General features: G+C 45.9%; 2 protein-coding genes across 15 annotated transcripts in view; one reads left to right on the top strand and one right to left on the bottom strand.

Annotated features, from left to right (window-relative positions):
- The window catches only part of LMO3 (LIM domain only 3), a 95,978-nt gene extending 82,229 nt beyond the window's left edge, over positions 1-13,749 (bottom strand). Inside the window, exon 1 of one of the 5 annotated variants that reach the window (XM_081023338.1) lies at positions 12,918-13,749. Coding sequence is in view for 1 of the 5 variants with exons in the window: in XM_081023336.1 (XP_080879462.1) it covers positions 7,221-7,245 (25 nt within the window). In the remaining 4 variants the exon portion in view is untranslated. Of the gene's footprint in view, positions 1-7,220; positions 7,458-8,023; positions 8,162-8,465; positions 8,748-8,857; positions 9,062-12,917 lie in introns of those variants that run through there. The other 4 variants (XM_081023340.1, XM_081023339.1, XM_081023337.1 and 1 more) reach the window with 4 other exon arrangements.
- Positions 6,914-20,490, top strand: part of LOC308486471 (uncharacterized protein) — a 91,457-nt gene continuing 77,880 nt past the window's right edge. For 6 of the 10 annotated variants that reach the window (XR_013991056.1, XR_013991058.1, XR_013991059.1 and 3 more), the window contains exon 1: positions 8,391-8,489. Coding sequence is in view for 2 of the 10 variants with exons in the window: in XM_081023357.1 (XP_080879483.1) it covers positions 7,130-7,156 (27 nt within the window). In the remaining 8 variants the exon portion in view is untranslated. Of the gene's footprint in view, positions 7,157-8,390; positions 8,490-20,490 lie in introns of those variants that run through there. The other 4 variants (XM_081023357.1, XM_081023356.1, XR_013991057.1 and 1 more) reach the window with 2 other exon arrangements.

Below are 20,490 nucleotides of genomic sequence, written 5' to 3'. Positions count from 1 at the left end.
CCTTTCAAGAATTGTGGGTCCTGCAACTGCAACTCTGAGTGGCGAAAGCCCAGAAGTCTTTGAGAGAATGTGCTTCAAAGGTATGTGTACAAAATCTAAGTCTGTGGGAAGGGACACAGCCTCAGGGCAGAACATCTGCTTTGCACGGAGAAGGTCCCGGGTTCAAACCCTAGCCTCTCCAGATAGGGCTAGGCAAGAGTCCCTCTTTGAAACCCTGGAGAGCTGCTGCCAATCAGTGGAGACAGTGCTGAGCTGTGTGGGCCAACACTCTGACTCGTATATAGCAGGTTCCTATGTTCCTTCTGAATTCCTTTTGAATTATGGTGCTGGAGGAGACTCTTGAGAGTCCCATGGACTGCAAGAAGATCAAACCTATCCATTCTGTAGGAAATCAGCCCTGAGTGCTCACTGGAAGGACAGATCGCAAAGCTGAGGCTCCAATACTTTGGCCACCTCATGAGAAGAGAAGACTCCCTGGAAAAGACCCTGATGTTGGGAAAGATGGAGGGCACAAGGAGAAGGGGATGACAGAGGATGAGATGGTTGGACAGTGTTCTCGAAGCTACCAACATGAGTTTGACCAAACTGCGGGAGGCAGTGGAAGACAGGAGTGCCTGGCGTGCTCTGGTCCATGGGGTCACGAAGAGTCGGACATGACTAAACGACTAAACAACAAATGTTCCTTCTACATCAGGCCACCCATTCTCACATTTCTGCAACACAGCCTCTAAACCCATCACCTTTCTGAAAGAAAGCGGAGCAAAGAATCCTGAAGGAAGATGGAAAAGAGCCAACATCTAATAAAATTGTAATTTAAAAACAAATAAATAAAGCTGCAAATTGGACAGGGGTGAAATTGGGCTTTCTTTCACCTGGGTCAAAGACTCAGTTTGGCACACAAACACACACACACACGGCACACAGGTACACCTCAGCACATTTGTTCTTAAAGGCATAAAAAGGAGGCAAGATATTATTTGTCAACGTTTCTGTTATAGCAGGGCAGCTTCCAGAGGCTTCAGCTGAACTCAAGATTTGCACTCGAAGGTTTAGAAATGTTGAGAAACGGTTTTGCCAAAAGTTTTGAAGCTTAGCAAGTTCCCTCATGTTTAATTGGCCTTAAAAATAACAGCCCGACTTCAGTAGCCTAAAACACGGCCAATTCTGAGAAAGGAGAAAAAGAAAGGTTGCTCATGTTTGTTGTTCAAAAGAGGCTGGAGAAAAGAGTCTCTCTAAATAGTAGAATTGTGTGTCCAGCACAGAGAGTAAATAGCTGGCAGGCTGGGAGCCTCAATGGCGCCCCTCTGGAGGCTTCACCTGGGGCAAAAGTCTTGGCTACCCCCTTCCCCCCAGCTATGGCACTGACTTAGGGAGTACTTTTTGAGGAGCAAACCTATGGAACAGAACTGCCTAGCAATTTGGCAAACACCCTGCAGCTGAAGGAACTCCTTTTTTAAAAGAAGAAGTGGAGCCGGATGCAGAATAGTCAAGATCCACATTGCAGATGAGGTCATGCTACACAGCATTTGAAACGCTGCTTTCTATTGAAGGCGGTGGCTGGAAAAGTGATAAAGAGGTTTACCTCTATTTGTTGCTTGCTTGCAAGAGGTGAGAAACACCTCATTAGCACCAACCTCTACATATTGTGCCTCTTTAGACAGCAGGGTTCCCATTGTCTTACCAAACGGCAGCAGGCAATGGCAGAAGCATTTTTTTTTTTTACCTTAAGCATCGCCTCAGCCAGATGCAGGCAGCATCTATCATCAGAGAAGCAGGTATGGAACTTGAAGACTGAACAAGCAACGCTTGGCTCAGAAGCACAGGTAGAAAACAGCCGTTTTGTGGAGAAATGCAACAAAGGCGTTAAGGATAAAGTAGGGTTCTGCCCAGGCAAGCACAAAAGGATTCCCTTCAGTCAAAAAGCCAGAGTGTCAGGAAATGGGGATGCAAAAGTGTCACACCCAAACTTTTAAGTCCTGCTAACGATGTGGGTGGCACTGTGGGTTAAATCACAGAGCCTAGGACTTGCCGATCAGAAGGTCAGCGGTTCGAATCCCCGTGACGGGGTGAGCTCCTGTTGCTCAGTCCCTGCTCCTGCCAACCTAGCAGTTCGAAAGCACATCAAAGTGCAAGTAGATACATAGGTACCGCTCTGGCAGGAAGGTAAACGGTGTTTCTGTGCACTGCTCTGGTTCGCCAGAAGTGGCTTAGTCATGCTGGCCACATGACCTGGAAGCTGTACGCCGGCTCCCTCGGCCAGTAAAGTGAGATGAGCACCGCAACCCCAGAGTCAGCCACGACTGGACCTAATGGTCAGGGGTCCCTTTAAGCATCGCAAACATTCCTTAGTCGAGGGATAAGCAAGATGGTGGACTCCAGAGTTTTTGGACTTCAACTCCCAGCAGCCCCAGCCAGCTTGGTCAGGGATGGTGGGAGTTGTAGTCCAGCAACTTCTGGAGGTCCCTTGTTGGCTATGCTTTCCTTAATCCTATTATACAGCTATGGGAGACACTGCCGCAGATCCTGTTCCCCAGCAAGACACATCTAGTACATATACATGACAGCAACTCATTCACAAAAACCCCAAACCTAAGGAGTGCTTAACACTTATGCAGCACATTCTAAGCATAGCTGTCAACGTTTCCCTTTTGTTATGAGGAATCCTATTCAGAATAAGGGAATTTCCCTTAAAAAAAGGAAAGCGTTGACCGCTGTGATTCTAAGTGTTCAAATAACTTTCTACATCCTCGATGCTGCGAGATGTGTCAATATTATTCTCATAATGTGGGATCAAACCGAGAAATAGTGACTTGTCTTAAGGCCATGCAGCAACTCAGGTGAGCTTTATAACCCAAGGATTTTGACTCATGGGATTAGCCCCTAAAGCTATACTGGGATACGAATATAGTTGCATACGAATATAGCTCATCTTTTGAGGTTGTGCGGAAACTTTCCCTCCAATTTCTTTTTTTTTTTTAAAAAAAAAACTCTCCCCAAAAGATGCTTCCATTTTTTCTGTTTCACTGCAGGACCTTTCAGAATTTCAGTGGGTGCAGGGTTGAGGCAGGGGGTGACGTGAGAATTTCATTTCCTTTAAACACTTCCTCACTCCTCTGCCCATACTCTCCCCCAGCTGCCCATGCGTCCTTATCTGGAAAAGTCCCAGGAGAGGAGTAGTCTCATGGCATCTCTCTGGTTTCCAATCTGAAGCTCATGAAAATGGCTACTGAGTTCCTGAGAACCGTCATAGTTCCTGAACGGCATTGCATGCAGAAGGTCCCAGGTTCAAATCCTGCTATCTCCCGCTAAGGCTGGGAGAGGACCCCTACCTGAAACCCTGGAAGAGCCAGTCAGAGACCATACTGAACAAGCTGGACTAATGGTCTGGCTCACCATAAGGCAGCTTCCTTTGAGATCAGCATGCTCACTGACCTTGAGCAAGGGAAGTTCTTCTTTCACTTAAAAACAAAACAAAAAACCTTCCCACGCTAATTTCTTTAAAACTAAAAGCACTTGCCTTCAAAACAAAAAACAGCAGCAGCTGTCAGGTGCATGGCAAAGAGCCTCCCAGCATTCCAGCGCTTACTGCAAAGTCCAGCCAAGGAGGTCATTAGGCTTTCAGGAAGCCAGAGCATCCAAGAAGCCGGCAGAGTATTTGTAGAATGAAAGATTCACATCAACACCCCCGTGTGAAATGAAAGTTACATATGACAACAACAAAATTTCTCATCCATGAGAACCTCACAGTGGAACAGGTTCCCATGGGAGGTTGTGGACTCTCCTTCCTGGGAGGTTTTTAAGCAGAGGTTGGATGGCAATTTGTCATAGATGCTTTAGTTGAGATTCCTGCAGTTGCAAGGGGCTGGACTAGATGTCTCTGGGGGTCCCTTCCAACTCTGATTCTCACCAAATTTCCCCTGTCCCTTTTGATGTTTTTCAGATGCAGCCTCTTTTCCTATTAATTGATCAAGAACGGGGGTGGGGGTGGGATACAACGCAGAATTTTTTTCCGGCACAGCACTACTTTAGACAGCCATTCTTGCCATATTAGATGAATGCAAAGAAAACCCACAAAGGAAAAAATCCAACGCAAAAAAACCAACAATACCCAACCCAACTTTCAGTTTAGGAAGTGGCATGTGCTAAATCAAAGCCAGGTTTCCCTGAAGACTATAGCAAACCACTGGCCATCTTTTTTATAAGCAGAGCTGTGGTTTTGACATTAATACAGTCACAGCTCAATAGCCTGCCAAGTTTTCAAATGAGAAATAGTCACCTTAGACTTGCTTGGCTTAAGGTGGAAGTTTTGCAGATTAAGACAATTCTGTTGCCCAACACAGCCTTCCCCCCCCCCCCCCCATTCACTACACTCTCAATTTTGGATTCGCAGTGCGAGGAAGCCTGAAACTTCTGCCCATCCTATAGGGCTCAAGACTCGCTACACCAGTTTGTGGTTGGGAATGAGATGCACAAAACCATCACATAAACTAGGATGCTCTGCTGATGTTGCAGGCAATGCGCTGGGCATGCAGATTAAAGCTTTTTGTTAAGATTCCTACAGGTAGGTCTTTCAAGACCATTGATCTCAATGGTCGCCTTAAGCACACACTCCTGCTGAAATCAGGAGGATGGGGTGGGGGTGGTTTACATATAATGCACGAGAACGCCAAAAAGAAAATATTGACTTGTCTCCAATTGCTTGGGCCTCAAAAATGAGCAAGCATTGAGCTCAGCTCCATAGCTTAATCCTTCCGTCTTAAAACTCTTGTCAACTTTGCAGCAAACGTTATTTAAGGCAACTGAACTACGGCTGTTTCCTTCACCCCAGTAGCATCATTAGGAATAAAGTTCACACCATGTTTACTGCATACAATATTTCCAAACAAACCCTAACCCTACAGAAATTTACATCTGGTATTTTTAAAAAGCAATGGGACATTTAGAAGGAGACTTCGGAGTCAGCATGTAAGTGGCCAAGGCTTTCTCTAGAGGCAAAACTATACAACTTCTGCTAGATACTTCCTAAGTAGCTAAACAATCCTATGCATGTTTATTTAGAAGTAAGTCATATTGATTTAGGTGGTACTTGCTCCAAAGTTTAAAAAACAATTCGGTTGTATCCACTATGAAAACAACCGAAGCTAAGATGCTACAACTTAAAAATGGAAGAGCAACAAGGCAGCCATGCTGGACTACAGGAAGAAGAAGAATTCAAGTCTACTTGAGGGAAATGGCAAAGCAACAGGCCAGCCAGTTGCCATAATGTTAACCAAGTAGTGTGCAAGCTTTCGAGTTCACCAGAACACTTCATCAGGCAAGACAGTAAACAAAACAAGTTGTTCGCCATCTAGCCTGAGGAACAACAGTTTGCTTGCAACAGTTTGGCCTAACGAAGGTGTTTTCCCACTATGGATTTCTTACATTATGTTCAGACTACACGCGAACAACAGAAATATCAAAGTTTTGTGGTTAGGGGAAGTACCAATCAAAAGCAATAAAGCAACCGTTCAGAGCTCCCTCCACAACACACAATTATTCAGAGAGGTTTGGGATGAAGGGGGTGGAGGCCTATTTTGAAGAAAGGCATTTTGATAAATAAACAAAGACTTTACTCCCAGCAGCTCAGGAGTCAGTTATTCAGGTCGACTGTGCTTGGAAATTTTCCTTCTGCCCCTGAGGCCCCTGCTACTTCTGAGTTGTTTGACAGTTTAAGGGAAAGCATAATTAAAAAAGAGAGATGCACAAATAATAGCCTGTGCAGCATGGTGATCAGGAAGAAGCGGGGGCCATTTCATTTTAAAAACTCTGGTGAGCTTTTAATTGCCTGGATCGCATTGTGAGCCAGCCTAACGCTCGATTGCTTCCATTGTGGTCTCTTGTTCTCTGCTATTCATACACACACACAGAGGGTGAGATTTTGTAGTTCATACAACAAAAGTAACTGCAACTCCTTAGCACCCAGGAACATCACCACCACCTTAAATCACTCCTACGTTGCACTTTAATTGTTCCCTCCCCACAAACAATTATTATATATATATATATATATATATATATATATATATATATATATATTGCAACAGCACCATTGAAGCGAGAGGCTGGGGAAAGTGTTCTAACTTATTTGTGAGTGGCGGGGGGAAAGACAGGCAGCAGCCCCACAGCTGGGAGAACCAATTCAGAAGGAAGAATCTGGCAACTGCCAAGACGACAAAAGGTTTCATTCTGCCTCTCTTTAGCGCTGCCCCCTCCTTCCCCCAACTTGTCATGATCGTCTAAATTTCTGAGAGCTAGTTGGGGGCCTAAGAGCTTCCCTGTAACCCTTCTTAGAGAGCTGGGAGAATGGACAAGTGCCAGCACCTCTCTCCCCCCCCCCCCAAGATGTAGAGGAAGAGGATATTTTCTTCCTAAAGTCCCTTACCCATATACCCTTTTAAATACACAATATTTCCTCCTCCACCCCTTTCCTATCCTCTCATTCCCTCTCCCCCTCCAACCTCACCTCTCTCCCAATTCAATGTGGTGCTGCTGGAAGCCAATTTTTATTCTCTCAGCCCCCACCTCCTTTCTTCCAATGCAGCTGTAAGACTCAGAGAGATACTGACATTTTTCCACTCTTATCAGTTTAATTACAGTTACCATGGCAGCAAAGTGCTAGTGGTTGGCAAAGGCCAACAAGAGATTTGCAAGAGTGAGCTCAATTTTGATGCAGTTCACATGCAAAATAAAAAAAAATAAAAAGCCACGACAGAGGAAACACTCTCTTTAACAACAAAGAAGCCCCCCCCCCCTTGCAATGTTAGCTACAAGCCAGGCGCCTCTAATTTCTCTGCCCACCCCTGCAAAGCTACAAGAAGGATGGCGTGTGGGCTGGCTTTTGTTATGTTGTTTTGTTTTACAGGGGAAGGGGGACGGGAAGGAGAAAGTGTTTTGCAGCTTTCTGCGGTCGCTTCACCTAAAGTAAAATAAATAAGTAACTGGCTTAAAAATAAAATCTAAAAGCCTTCGCCTACCCAACCAAGCGGCAGCGCGCATTTCATAACACAAGCTGAAGTCAGGGGGAAAGGCATTACCCCCCTCCATCCCCCAAAATCTCCTCCTCCTCCTCTCCAAAACATCCAGACTGAAAATGCACGTCTGCTCAACGCTCGTCAAGGTAAGGGAGGAGAGATAATATCTATGTAAGAAAAGAGCAACGAAACAATCGATGGCAACCTTACCGAAACTTTTCTCCTTTTTCTGCATGAGTTGATTTAAGGACTCTCGGGTAGCTCCTTCGCATTGAGCAAAGCAAGAAGCGGCAAGTGTGTGTGTGTGTGTGTGTGTCCGTGTCCCTCCCCGTAGTTTGGGTCAAGTGGAAGAGGTTTGCGTTGAAAAGCGAAGAGAGAACAGGGCTATTGTGCAGTGCACTTTGGAAAGGGGGTGGAGGGATGGCGGGTGGGGGAAGCGACTGCTGGAAAAAGCGACACCTCTACCAACACACACGGCAGGCACTTGCAAGCGGGCGAGATTATGCACACGCACACACATCTATCTTTGCAATGGTGGTGGCGATCTACAAAGAGCCACATGCGTCCCTAACTCTATCCGCCCCCGCGGTCTTCTTTTTAAGCTCGGCGGTAACAAATGGATTTGATTAAACCGTCACATGCAGCGTTTGCACAAGCCTGTCTCGGGCTCTAAGGCAGAGCAGGGGTGGCCGGGCGGGGGGGAGGCGAGAGGAGAAATGCACCATCACAAGAAAAAGAGGGCTAGATATCACAATTGCCCATCGGATTGATCCCCCCCCACCTCTTTCCTCATTTTCGGCCAAGGCTGCACCGAGTCGAGAAAACCCATGCGCAAAAGGTGGCCTTTCTCCCACTAAAAAATTGCAGGGTGTTTAGGGTTAAAAGACAGGACCCCCCCCCTCCCCCCTTCAAGCTTCATTAGAAATAAAACCGAGGGGAGCAAGGAAGAAAAGAAAAGGGATCCGATTCTTAGGAGGAGGAGGAGGAAGGGGAGAGATGAAGTCGGTTCTCACCATCGCGTTTCACGCTCGCGCTGTTTGGCAACCAGGAGCGCGCCAGCCGGATTTGGCGACGCGGTTTAAGGGAAAGGGCGAGCGGGCTTTTGCTCCCGTTTCATTGTTTAACTTCGCCTGCGCTTCTTGCTCGCCAGCCCTCCAATCGCGCCGCTCTTTCGCCTCCTGCAGCCCCCGATCTCGCATCTCTCTCTCGTCATCATAAAAATAAGGAAAACCTCCCCTGATTTAAACACACAGGCACACACACGCACACGCCGCGGGGAAAAGAGCGAGGAGCTGGGGAGCCCCAAGTTGCGGAGCGGAGAGGAGACGGGAAAGAGTCGAGGAGGAGGAGCAGGATCCCGACTTTATGAGGGAGGGGGAAAAGAACAGGACCCCCCCCCCAAAAAAAATCTGCCCCCGGGGCCAAGCTGGCGTGGACACCGCTGCCTCAACTTACCTTCTCAATTAAAAGCAAGGCAAGGTGAGTTCAAGAAACCCCGGCGCTGCTCTGGATGGAGCTGGTTCTTCCTTTGGGGAAGGTCAGAAAGGAGCATTGTTTGCAGACAGGAAAGAAAAGTAATAAGGGAAAGGAGGACGGGAGGGTTGGATAGCAAGGACGCGATTGCCTGTCTCTGGGTTTTATTAGTATTGGTATTATTAATAATAATAATCATGAAGTCCTCACGGAGCCGCCAAGTTAATTGGGTTGGCCTCGGCAGAGCTACAGGTGTCCTCCTACCTAGAAAGAGAGATTTGGAAAGGCATCGGTGGATCTCCGGAGTCCAGGGCTGATTTCCTCCACCACCACCCCCTAACCAACCCCCCACCCCCGTTTAAAAGGCAACTTACCTAAAGCAGCGTGCTTGGAGCCGAGCTGTAGGAAGTCAGAGGCTGTATCAACTGCAGGACGCAATCCCTTAACCAGCCAGACATAATACAGCAAAGGGGAAAAGGTCACTCTTGTTATTAGGGAGACAGCCAAGCGCCGCTTGCGCGCTTGCAAAAGCGAGAGAGAGCGAGAGCGTGTGAACGTGCGAGCTCGAAGCTGCGGCTCGTGGCCGGTTTCAGGCTATTTACCGCGACTCTCTCATGTGTGCCCCCTCCTATCTTTCTCGTCCCCCCTCCTCCCCCTTTCCCTCCTTCCCTCCCTCCCTCTCCTCTCTCTCTCCAACGCGCCCCCCCCCCCCACCTCGATCGGTGGCTTTGCAACAACCTCCCTCTCGCAAAGTGCAAAGCAGCCGGGAGACAGATTGGGCTTTGTCGCTAATTTCCCAGGGTGAAAATTTACAAGCCTGCGAGTTCAAGTCAGCGGGAGGGGGGAGGGTGGAATGGAAAAGAAAAGCATATGCATATGCTAGACATGAGCAGCGGGGACAGCGGCAGCCGGCGAGCGACCCACCGGCTCACGCGCAAAGTGACCTCTGGCGCGGAGAGAGCAACTCCGCGCTGCCCAACCGAAGCGCAGCTTTAACCTGAGAAGAAGCCTCTGGTTTGAATTTGCTTCCCAATAAGCATTCATAGGATCCGGCTGCAGGGCTCTAACGCCCCCCTCCCCCCTCCCCATCGCGCTGGCTTGTTTCCTTCTGTCCTAAGTTGGGTGAGCAAAACGTCTCGACTCACCCAGTTTTAAACACCATTTCTGCAACGTCTGCAGACCTCAGCACCCATGCATGGTTACACGCACTGCTTTATTACTCCCGAGTAAAAGTGAGATTGTGGCCGGAGAGGAGTAGTGGGGGGAAGCGGGGGGTGGGGATTAGAGTGGCGCTTTCAGGACCGTTATGTGAGAAGAAAGTCTTCTTTTTCGTGCGCAACAAAACTTTTCCGCGCTAACTGAGGAATTGCCAATAGCGCGCTTTTACAGAAGTGCGGACAAAGGACCGCACTTTGACCTCCAGTTTCCTCTGCATTTTGACACTTGCACAAACAGTACATCCCACTGCACGTGGTTTGAAAGCCTGTACTGGGCCGAGCTAAAGGATCCTTTCAATTTTCCTTTTTTCCTTTTTTTTAGGGTGGGGGAGATAAAGAGGTGTGACAGAGATGCGTTCTACCATCCCTCTCCATGCTCCATCGAACCAAAGCAAAGGCACTTTACCTGGGAGTCAGTCCCGATGAACTCAGCGGGACTTACTCCTGAGTAAGCATGTATAGGAAAGCTCTTGCCCCAGACTGCTGCCCTGAGCAAAGGCGCATCACAGAGGCACTGGAGAAAATAGAGGTGTTTAAATGACAAACTGCAATAAGATGTTGATTCCTTACCCCCACCCACAAAAACATAGGGTATTAAATATTTGTCAGCCCTGCTGCCGTGCCTTAATATGTTGCCTTTTTCAGGCTTGAGCCTATTTATTGTGTAAATAACCACCACCCTCTCAGATCCCCCGGCATCTTCTATTTTTTAAGAGTCAACCCACAGCTGGTAGAGAAGGGGGGAGAGGGGGGTAAAAACCGATTAAGAATTTGTGAATGCAGTTTGCAGACTTCAAAGTGTTCCTCTGTTGTCTGCCATTAGGAGCCTCACACTAAGATTGTCACAAAGCCTTTTTTTTTTTAAGATGTCAGCTTAGAATTCCCCATCCTTAAAAAAAAATAAAAATGAATGACACCCATTATTAGAGAGGGTGCTTTCAAGACCCCCAAGAAAAGCTTTTAAGGCCTTGGAGAGATTTGACATCCTTCCTTCACCCTCTTCTCTCCCCCCTCTTCCTCCCCCTCCCGATAATCCAGCAATTCTGATCAGAATAATAATAATAATTAAAGCCAAAGCAGGAGTGCAATGTGTCTTCTCTTGAAGGCACATATTTAACTCCTGGGTTTTCTGCCCCCCCCCCGCCTCTGCCTAGGACAGTTCTTCATTTAATTTAGCAAGCTGGCACTCATGCTCAAGCGCTGCGAAACCCAAAGTGCACTCTGATCCAGGAGTGCGCGCGCGTGGATGTGTGTGTGTGTGTGCGCGCCCCCAAAAGCAGCAACCCCCCCCCCGACACGCTTCCTGTTGATCCGATTTGCACAAGTGACGAGGGAGAGGCGGTAGCCGAGACCTGACACCCGGTTCCCTTTCAGGCAAGAGGGCGAGTTTTCATCCCAGCCTGGAACCCTCCAGACCGCCTCTGTTGACGCGGTGCATCTACAAACACCCCACCTGCCCCTCTCCGAAGTGACCCAGCAAAGTGTGTGCGCGTCTCTCTCTCTCTCTCTCTCTCTCTCTGCCAAAGCATTCAAGAGGAGGTGGAGGAGAGAGAGAGAGAGAGAGACGGAGAGGTTATGTGTGAAGAAAGGGAGAAATAAAATCAGAACAAATGGTACAGCTAATGAGGACAATTAAATTAATTATGTTAAAGGAGATGAAATTCTCTCTCGCGCTCTTTTCTCTCCCCTCTGCCCGTTCCCCCTCCTCTCCTTCTCTCTCTCTCTCTCTCTCTCTCTCTCTCTCTCTCTCCAACCCCCCCCCCCGCCATGATCTGTTACCCCTCGCTGGCAACGGCGCCTCCGTAATTCATGGCAACTGATTAGTGCATCTATGCAAATCTTTGTTTAAATCATTCAACTAATTAAATGATGGGATTATTCCTCTGCCTACGGTGACATCATGCGCAGTAATTAGTACTCTATTTGGACTGTGGCAATAAGATACCCGGTGTCAACACCATCCTGCAATAGACATTAAGCACTTTGTCACTTTTGGCGCTGTGTGTGTGCGTGTGCGCGCGTGTAACAAACAGCTCCGCATCTAATTGCAATCGTTCCTTGTTTCTCCCCCCTCCCACTCCACCAATCAAGGGATCTTTTTAAAATAAAAAGAGAGAAGGGGGGGGGGAGTTGGTGAGTAATATGCCAAACCACATGTGTAAAGGAATAAAATAGAATAGTTAACATTCAGCTCCACGCCATTCATTTCCCCCTAAAATGTAATGATAATTAGATGGGTCATAAAATGCTCTTCTTTTCATTATGACTGATGAAATGCATTAAAGCTGACAGGGTATTACCTGACAGTAATTAGGTTTTGTCATGAATTAAATTATTTGAAAGCAGGCTCTTTCCCCAATCATGCAATTTACAGCAAGAAAATTTATATATATATATATATGCGCGCTATAGCAAAATAAAAAGAGGGGAATGAAGGAGAGTAGAGGCTATAGCAAAATAAGAAGGGAGTAAGAAGAGGAAAAGCAGTTTCTCCCTCTTTCTTCAGAATCATATGAATTATTCACACACAAGCAAGGGGTGGGTGGGGAGAAGGAAGAGGGGAGAAAAGTGAAGACGAAGTGGTTTATTACTTTAAAAAGCACTTTGCACAGATGTGATCGGTAGTGTTGTGTCGGAGATGAAAAACCAAAGTACCCAAGGTGTGTGTGAGGGGGGGCGGGGGCGAGAAGAGGAGGCAGAGATGCAGGCGAGAGCAAAGTGATCTAGTTGAAGAAGAGAGGCACGCCGACTCTGGGTCGAGGAGGACCAGAAACCCTCCTCAGCTCCGCTGCTTTCGGGCTCTCCCCTCCGCTTCCAGCTCTGCCGTTTCCAAACACCTCAAACCGGGATCGCCACAGAAACAGGATTTGTCGGTATTGTTTACTTCCTCACGTTCTTAAAGACTCAAACCCAGACGGACAAAAAACACATTCCTTTCGGTTCCCTCCCTCCGTCCAGTGTAGTTACAAATGGAGGCCGGACACACTGTGAAACATCACAATCTTTATTTTTCTTCCCCCTAAAATGTTTCAAAACCATCACCAACAACTAGGGTCCTTTTTCCTTTACCCTCCTTGCTGAAGGATCTCTCCACACATCTTCCTTTTTTCCACTTTCCTTTTTTTTTTTTAAATGCACGTACAATTTTGCAAGGTGGTGTTATTTAAAAAGGATGTTAAGATTTTGTTTTTAAAAAGAGAGAGAGAGAAAGACTTACCTTTGTGCAAGAGAAGCCTTCTGCAGGAAAAAACAATAACGTAAAATAATTCTTCCAAGTTTCACAGCTTGGACACTTTTGTCCTTTAAAAAAAAAAAAGTCACCTGCCAATTCTTGAAATTATAATTTTCCCCTCCCCTCTGATCAGTAATATTTTTGTACAGTCCCAGAGAGAGATGCCCGTTGTGATGTACACCTCTTATTGTGGAGCAAAAAGACAATGAACATGCAAGGAGGGAGAAAATAAGATACCAAATCCTGGTGGTTTTTTCCCCCTCTTTAAGAAAAAAAAAATAGATGCACGCACCCCCTCAGTTGAAGTGCAAAAAACTATACTTGATCACCACATCTCCCCTTCTTCTCCCCCACTTGAGTTCCAGTAGCATCAAATGGGAGGAAAATCCCAGATTTTTCCGCTTTGCTGCTGCCTGCTTTCTTTCTTTCCTCCCCCCCTTTCCTTACTTTCTTCCCCAGCTGAGCGCAAGACCTGAACGGGCCAGCTCTCCTCCTTCAGTATTTAAACACCTCCACCAGGTCCCTAGTTAGCAGCTCTCTTTGGCTCATCCAAGAAGCTGACAAGTACGGTTAGAGGAGGCTGTACATGTTGCTCTAATGGACCTCATTAAGTTCTACTTACAGATGTTCTCTTAACATAATTGATCTGCGGTGAGTTGAGAGGACTGCAGCTTATTCCCTAGCCCCCAATTATGGTTGGGTAATTAGATCCCCAACCTCCAATTTTTCACATTCACCCTTCTAACATCCCAAAATATCAAAGTATCTCTTTCTCACCAAAGCTCCCTTCCCTCCCCTTACCGGACTCCACTCCACTCACTGTATTGACAGTTAGATCTACGCTAACCTTTGTAGTGACGCCAGTTTTAATGGTGCATTCAGTCCATTGACAGAACTCTGGATTTTTCCCCCTCCTCCCTCCCTTCCTTCGCTCTCCTTTCCTCCTCCTCCTCCTCCTCTTCTTCTCCTTCTTCTTCCTCCCTTTTTTTAACCCTCAGAAACAAAAGGGTAAAAGGAAAAAAAAAATCTAGCTTGTATAGTTTGTACTTTTGATAAAAGGTTTCGCTGATGGGCTTTGGCAGTAGAGGTTCTTTTCTAATGTCTTTTTATCTGAATTAATTCCTCAGATGAAAACTTTAAGGAACAATGAAGAAGAGAGGTATTGCTCTGAACCGGTGAGAAGGGTGGGGGGGAGGAAAAAATTACACAGCACACCTGGGACAGATGAAGCCAAACTAGTGCTTTTATAATGCCAATCAGCGGGGCTGTTATCATCCCTCTAATTAGGAAAGCAGCCTAAAACAGAGAGCACTTGGGGAAATGGTAATGTTATGGTTTTGCACTTAAAAGGGGAGACATTTCCTACACTGTAAGAATCCAGGATTGGGGCTGACAAGTCCTTTAATTAATGGGCAGGATTCCCCGTGTGTGCACGTTGGGAGTGCATGTTTCAATTCATAAAAGTGGACAAAGGGGGATATTGGGGGAGAAAGGGGGGGGCGAGCAACTGTGTCTGTGTGTGTGTAAAGCACAGGGGGGAGGGGGGAAGAGTCCATTAGTTTTGAAGGAGAACAGAGTTCACAAGCTACCTTTATTTTAACCCCCAAAGGATTACACACAGAGCTGCAGTGAGCTGTTTGCCAACGGATTTGAAAGCTACAGTGGGGGGAGAAAAAGCCCAAGGCCATCAGGCAAACAAAAAGTTTGGGAGAGAGAGCACATTTGGAATCTGAGAATGCTGCCTCCTCCTCGCTTCTGATCTCTCACTTTCCTTTTGGAAGCTGCCTTTGCTTTCTACGGAAACTGGGCCCAAGCTAGCCCAGTAGAGGGGGCTCATGGGACCAAATCTGTGGCAGGCAACCTCTATGCCGGGTTGTTGAAATGCTCCATTTTCTTCCCAAGTGATGGGCTAATCTGCGGCAGTTTCACACAAGATGCGTGGCTTTGTGCCGTGGAGACTGGTTGTCTGAACAGACTGTCGTGAGCAAAAATATATTGCAAGTTGGCAGCGCCATCACAGCCTGTCTGGAATTGGACTGAGCCAAGGCACAGAACAAATCTCACCTTATCCCTTGTGCATTGTGATTCGGGCAGCTTTAGAGATGTAGCTAAAGCAAGCTGGGCCAAAACGAGGAAGCGTCTGCTACATGCAGGCAAGTCTAGTGAACTGGCCTTCACACAACCCGTTTGGGCTTTGATTTCAGACCCCCACCGCCCCAGTGCTGTTTGAACTGGCTGTTTGACTGCGCATGTCTTGCACCTCCAGTCTGATCCTGAGCATTTGGTGTGCAGCAGGGAGTCAGCTGCAGGTGGCAGGCTTTGGAGTACCAGTGAAGGGCAGCCAATTGCCAATTATTTAGCTTATTATTACAATGTCCCCCCCCCCCTAAAATCACCATGGCAACTTGCTTTGGATTGCCTGGCTCAAGCGCCAACATTTCATGGTCCTTTTCTGATCAAAGGAAGCTGTCTTCTACCAAGTCAGAACATGGGTCCATCTACCTTTATATTGTATACAGTGACTAGCAACAGCTCTCCAGGGTTTTAGGCATGGGAGCATTCCAAGTCATCTGTGGAGATGCTAGGGATTGAACCTGCGACCTTCTACATGCAAAGCAGATGCTCTACCGCTGCACTATAGTCCTTTCCTAAATACAACCCTTTGAGGTTGCAAGGGCAGGCTGATAGTCTTGGAACCAACCAATGTGTTGAATAAACCAAAAAACACACACACCGTATTCATAGAATTGTAGAACTGTAGAGTTGGAAGAGACCCCAAGGGTCAAGTCCAACCCACTGCAATGCAAGAATCTAAACTAAAGTATTCCTGACAGATGGCCATCTAATCTCTGCTTAAAAACCTCAAATGAAGGAAAGTCTGCAACCTCCCTAGGGAGTCTGTTCCACTGTCAAACAGCTCTTACTGTCAGAAAGTTCTTCCTGATGTTTAGTCAGTCTCTTGCAATTTGAAGCCATTTATTTGTGCCTTACTCTCCAGAGCAGGAGAAAACAAGCTTGCTCCATCTTATATCTGATAGCCCTTCAGATATTTGAAGATGGCTATCATATCTCCTCTCTGTTTCCTCTTTTCCAGACTAAACAGAGCCAACTCCCTCAACTGTTCCTCATAAGGTTTGGTTTCCATACCCTTGATCTTATTGGATGCCCTCTTCTGTACACGTTCCAGTTTGTCAATATCCTTCTTAAATTATAGCATCTAGAACTGGACACAGTATTCCAGGTGTGGTCTGGCCAAGGCAGAACAGAGCAGTGCTATTACTTCCCTCGATTGGAACACTATACTTCTGCTGATGAAGCCTAGAATAGCATTAGCTATTTTTGCTGCTGCATCACACTGTTGACTCTTGTTAAGCTTGTGATCTACTAAGACCCCTAGATCCTTTTCACATGTACTGCTAGTAAGCCAGGTGTCCCCATCCTACATTTGTGTATCTGATTCTTCCTGCCTAAGTGCAGAACCATATTTGAAGTTGGCTACCATATCTCCCCTCAGTCTCCTCTTCTCCAGGCTAAACATACCCAGCTCCTTCAACCGTTCCACATAAGGCTTGTTTTCCAGACCCTGGATCATCTTGGTTGCCCTCCTCTGCACATGTTCCAGCTTGTCAACATCCTTCTTAAATTGAGGCACCCAGAACTGGACACAGCATTCCAGGTGTGGTCTGACCATTCTCAGAGGCTTAAGCCATCTCTAATTCTGCATCTTTCATTAGATATATGGTACCTCCTGCGTTGTACTTTGTACTGGAACATCACCATACAAATGTACTTGTTTGGCCAACAGCGTCTAACTCTTAGAACATAGGATGCTGCCTTATTCCAGACTGTTTGCTCATCTAGTCCAGTAATTGTCTGCTATTCCTACTGGCAGAAACTCTTCAGGGCACTTCCCATCACATGTTACACAGGAATACAAGTCAGACACCACTCGTCTAGCTAGCTCAGTGTTGGCTACAATGACCAGCAATGGCTCTCATTGGTTCCAGACAGTTCCAGCCCAAAGTGGAGGTGCTGGGCACTTGAACCTGGGACCTTCTGCATGCAAGGCAGATGTCCTACTACTGAGCTGTGGTCCTTCCTGAAATATGCCCACTGAGTTCAACCAGCTTGATTCCCAAGTAAATGTATTTAGGATTGAAAACCTGAATTCTCTTCCCCCACCCCCACAATATACTTCGCTATTGGTGGGGGGAAATCAGTCCTCTGGACTCTCAAGCAACCGCTATCCAGGATTGTAAACCAAGTTGATGGAGAAAGCTCAAAGGGGCCAGGTGGAGAACTGCAAACTTCTTTTCTGGGAGTGCTCCTGCCCCCAGCGCACAGTTATCAGATATAACTTTCCCCATCATGCTAGGAAGTGCCTTCTCTACTCTATCTCTGCCTTTCACTTCTTGATCTCTCTGCTCGGCACAATCGCATCTTATTTATTTATTGCATTTATTAGTCGCCCTGTGACAAAAAATTCTCAGGGCGATGAACAATGTGAAAATAATTCAACACTACAAAAAAAAAAAAGCAATAAAAACACTGATCATATAACAGCACAGAATACAACACAGCCACAAATAACAGACCAGAGATTAAAACAAATTCAGCCAAAGTCATAACATCAAAAGAATGAATACCACAAAAAAAAAAATCACAATGGGATAGTTTTATTATCTATTTTAATTATGGATGTGTACATTTTAATGTTCTGATGGGTTTGTTTTATTATCCATTTTAATTATGGATGATTATTGTTTGTATTAACTGGTTTTTATACTTTGTAATCTGCTTGGAAGCCTCTTTTGTATCAAGCAGTATATAAATTAATTGATAACAATAGTAAGTAATAATCTTTATGGGGTTTAAAGCACAACATTGTACCATTGTGAATGCTAACAGTAAGCTGTTAAAACTGTAAACCTGTTAAGCAACACATTTTTAAAGGCCTTGGATTTCATTTTTTTCTTGAAAAGGGTTTTCACCCGGCATCAAAGAAATAGAAAAGTATACGCCAGGTATATACTCTTGGGGGAAGTGTTCCATAGCCATAGAGCCACCACCAAACAGCCCCACTCCTTCATGGTCACCCTCTTGAGTGTCTTGAGAGGACACTCAGATGAGGGCCTCAAATGAACTGATGACCACAGGGCCATAGAATAAGAGCTGATCCTTCAGGTGCCAGGCTCCCAAGCTGTGATTTACAACCTGCCCTTTGAAGTGAGCCCAGACATAGACTGGGAACCAATGAAGATGACAAAAGCATTGATGTGATATAGGGATGGGGGACTTCAGTCCTGGCTATAGGTATAGGTATCTTTATTTGGCCATTGGGACTCTCCCTAAGCCCCCACCCCCACCCCATCTCCAGTGCTGCTCTGTGCTCTCCTCAAGTGCCTTTGCCAGACTGGAATGTGTCCTTGAACCGTAATCATGTCTCTTGCTCACCTGAGTGAAGGAGGGAAGGGTGTTGGTGTTCAGCAACCCCTGACTTTTAAGTGGCTGGGATGTAGTCTACTGTAGAAAGGTAAGAGTTGCACCTGTTGCTCTGTCCACTTTGGCCTCTGGTCTCACCTGCCACTAGCCTGTGGCCCCCAGAAAGTTCCTTGTGATGGAATGTGGCCCTTGGATTGAAAGTGATTCCTTACCCCTGGTGTAATTTGTTTGTACTGGTGGGAAGTTTCTAAGCACAATAGGAGAAGAATTGTATATGCCTCAGCTCTTTGGATGAAGAGGGGAACAAAAAATTAAAAGAAATGTGCAGTGTGTATATGTATATATATAATCTTATGCCTGTAATTGTGTACTTCAGAGCAGACCCCACTGAACTCAATGGAACCTCTTCATCAGAAAGTGTGCATAGGATTGCAGACGTAACTTTGACACTAAGAACCAGCCACAGTTCTGCAGTGCATCTGAACTCAGAGAACTGTGGCTTGTTCTTACTGGGGGTGGTTGAAGAATTTGTTAAATTCCAGTAGAAGAGACATGATTTGTACCTTCCAGACTTACTTACCCATTGTTTTCCATGCTTCCTGAATGTTCTGATGCACTTCTTGCCTCTTCATTTTCAGGTAATAGGCTTTAAAGTACACAGTAAGTGCAAATTTTCATATAGATTCCCCACCTTAAATTGCAGATCAATGCAGAAACTTGTTGGGAGAGAGTAATGTTCGTGGGGAAGTCACACAGTTTGGACATAGAACTAGGGATGGAGGAATCAATCTCAGTTTTACTCAGAGTAGACCCATGGAAATAATGGACCTAACTTAGTCATGTTCATTACTTTCATTGTGTCTACTTAGTTGACTACCATCCAAAGTTTGTTACAACAAACTAGAATCAAGCTGTGGTTTCAGATCCTCTGTTGCTGTAGAAGTTTAGAATCATAAAATTTGGATGCTACAAGGAACCATGGTTTGTTCTTAAACTGAAAGCTTTCATTCTTCATTAAATGCAAAAGAGGGTAGGAGGGGGGGCGGCATGTCATGCAATTCTCAGGTACACCATGACTCATTCGCAAGAGCGTAAACCACATTTTTTTTTGCATGTGATTGTCTGAACCAGAGTTTTGCAGACTTTTCAGAGGACTTCTCTGTCATTGTTTCTCCTGTTTCTAATTTCCTTTGGCACGCATTTTTGGTGAGCTGTCTGCAGACCTTAGAAAAGCAGAATAGTCATGTTTTAAACAGCAACATGTCTGTGTTGTTAATGCGTGTACGCTGGCACACACCAAGTGCATCTGGGCAGAAAACCCACACACAACAAGTTTCAGCTCTCATTTAGAAACTGCCAAGTTACAACAAACAGCTGAAGAAAGGAGTGGTGGGGCTTATAATGGCAGCAGCGAGTGACCTCTTACTGCAAAGAAATACAGACAATAACAGTTTACTGAACAGCTGAAAGCTATTCCTAATGAATTGAACAAACTTATCCTGAAGGGGGAGAGTTAAGAGAGCTCATGAAAAACATGGCTCTGAGAAATTACAGTGAACAACTAAACTTTAAAACACTACCAATTTTCTAAATGGCCTTTTCACATGCATTCGCAATCGCTACTCCTCTCTCACATGCTTACGGGGAATCAAAGGAGATGTTTCTTGTTCTTTGGGATAAATGATAATTTTGAGTCTCAAGCAAACAAAGCAATTGGGGGTAATGACACCACACCCCCGCCACACCTACATGCTCTCTCGAAATCAGAATAATAGGGTTCATCTTATCCGTCTTGCCTTGGAAGCGAGCCCTGTTGAGCAAATTTGCGTTCGGCAGTGCGCTATTCTTCTCTTCTCTGAATAGTTCAAAAGAAGGTTTTTTTTCCACAGAGAAATGGCAACCAGATTGGCCTCTCCCCCTCTCCAAGAGCCTATTCTCTGCAATGATTCCTTTCATCCAGAACTGGCCTATGCAACTTAATTACTCATCACAATACTTATATTCCATCTTTCCTTGTGCAGTTCCAAAGCAGATAACTGAAATAATGAAAGACAGCAGAAGCAAACCAAACCAACACAATTTTAAACAGTGTGTGTGTGTGTGTGTGTGTGTGTGT

Source organism: Podarcis pityusensis, assembly GCF_964106645.2.
Source record: "Podarcis pityusensis genome assembly, chromosome: 10".
Taxonomy (NCBI): domain Eukaryota; kingdom Metazoa; phylum Chordata; class Lepidosauria; order Squamata; family Lacertidae; genus Podarcis; species Podarcis pityusensis.
The sequence above is the reverse complement of the archived record's forward strand: the minus strand, read 5'-3'. Positions and strand labels throughout refer to the sequence as shown.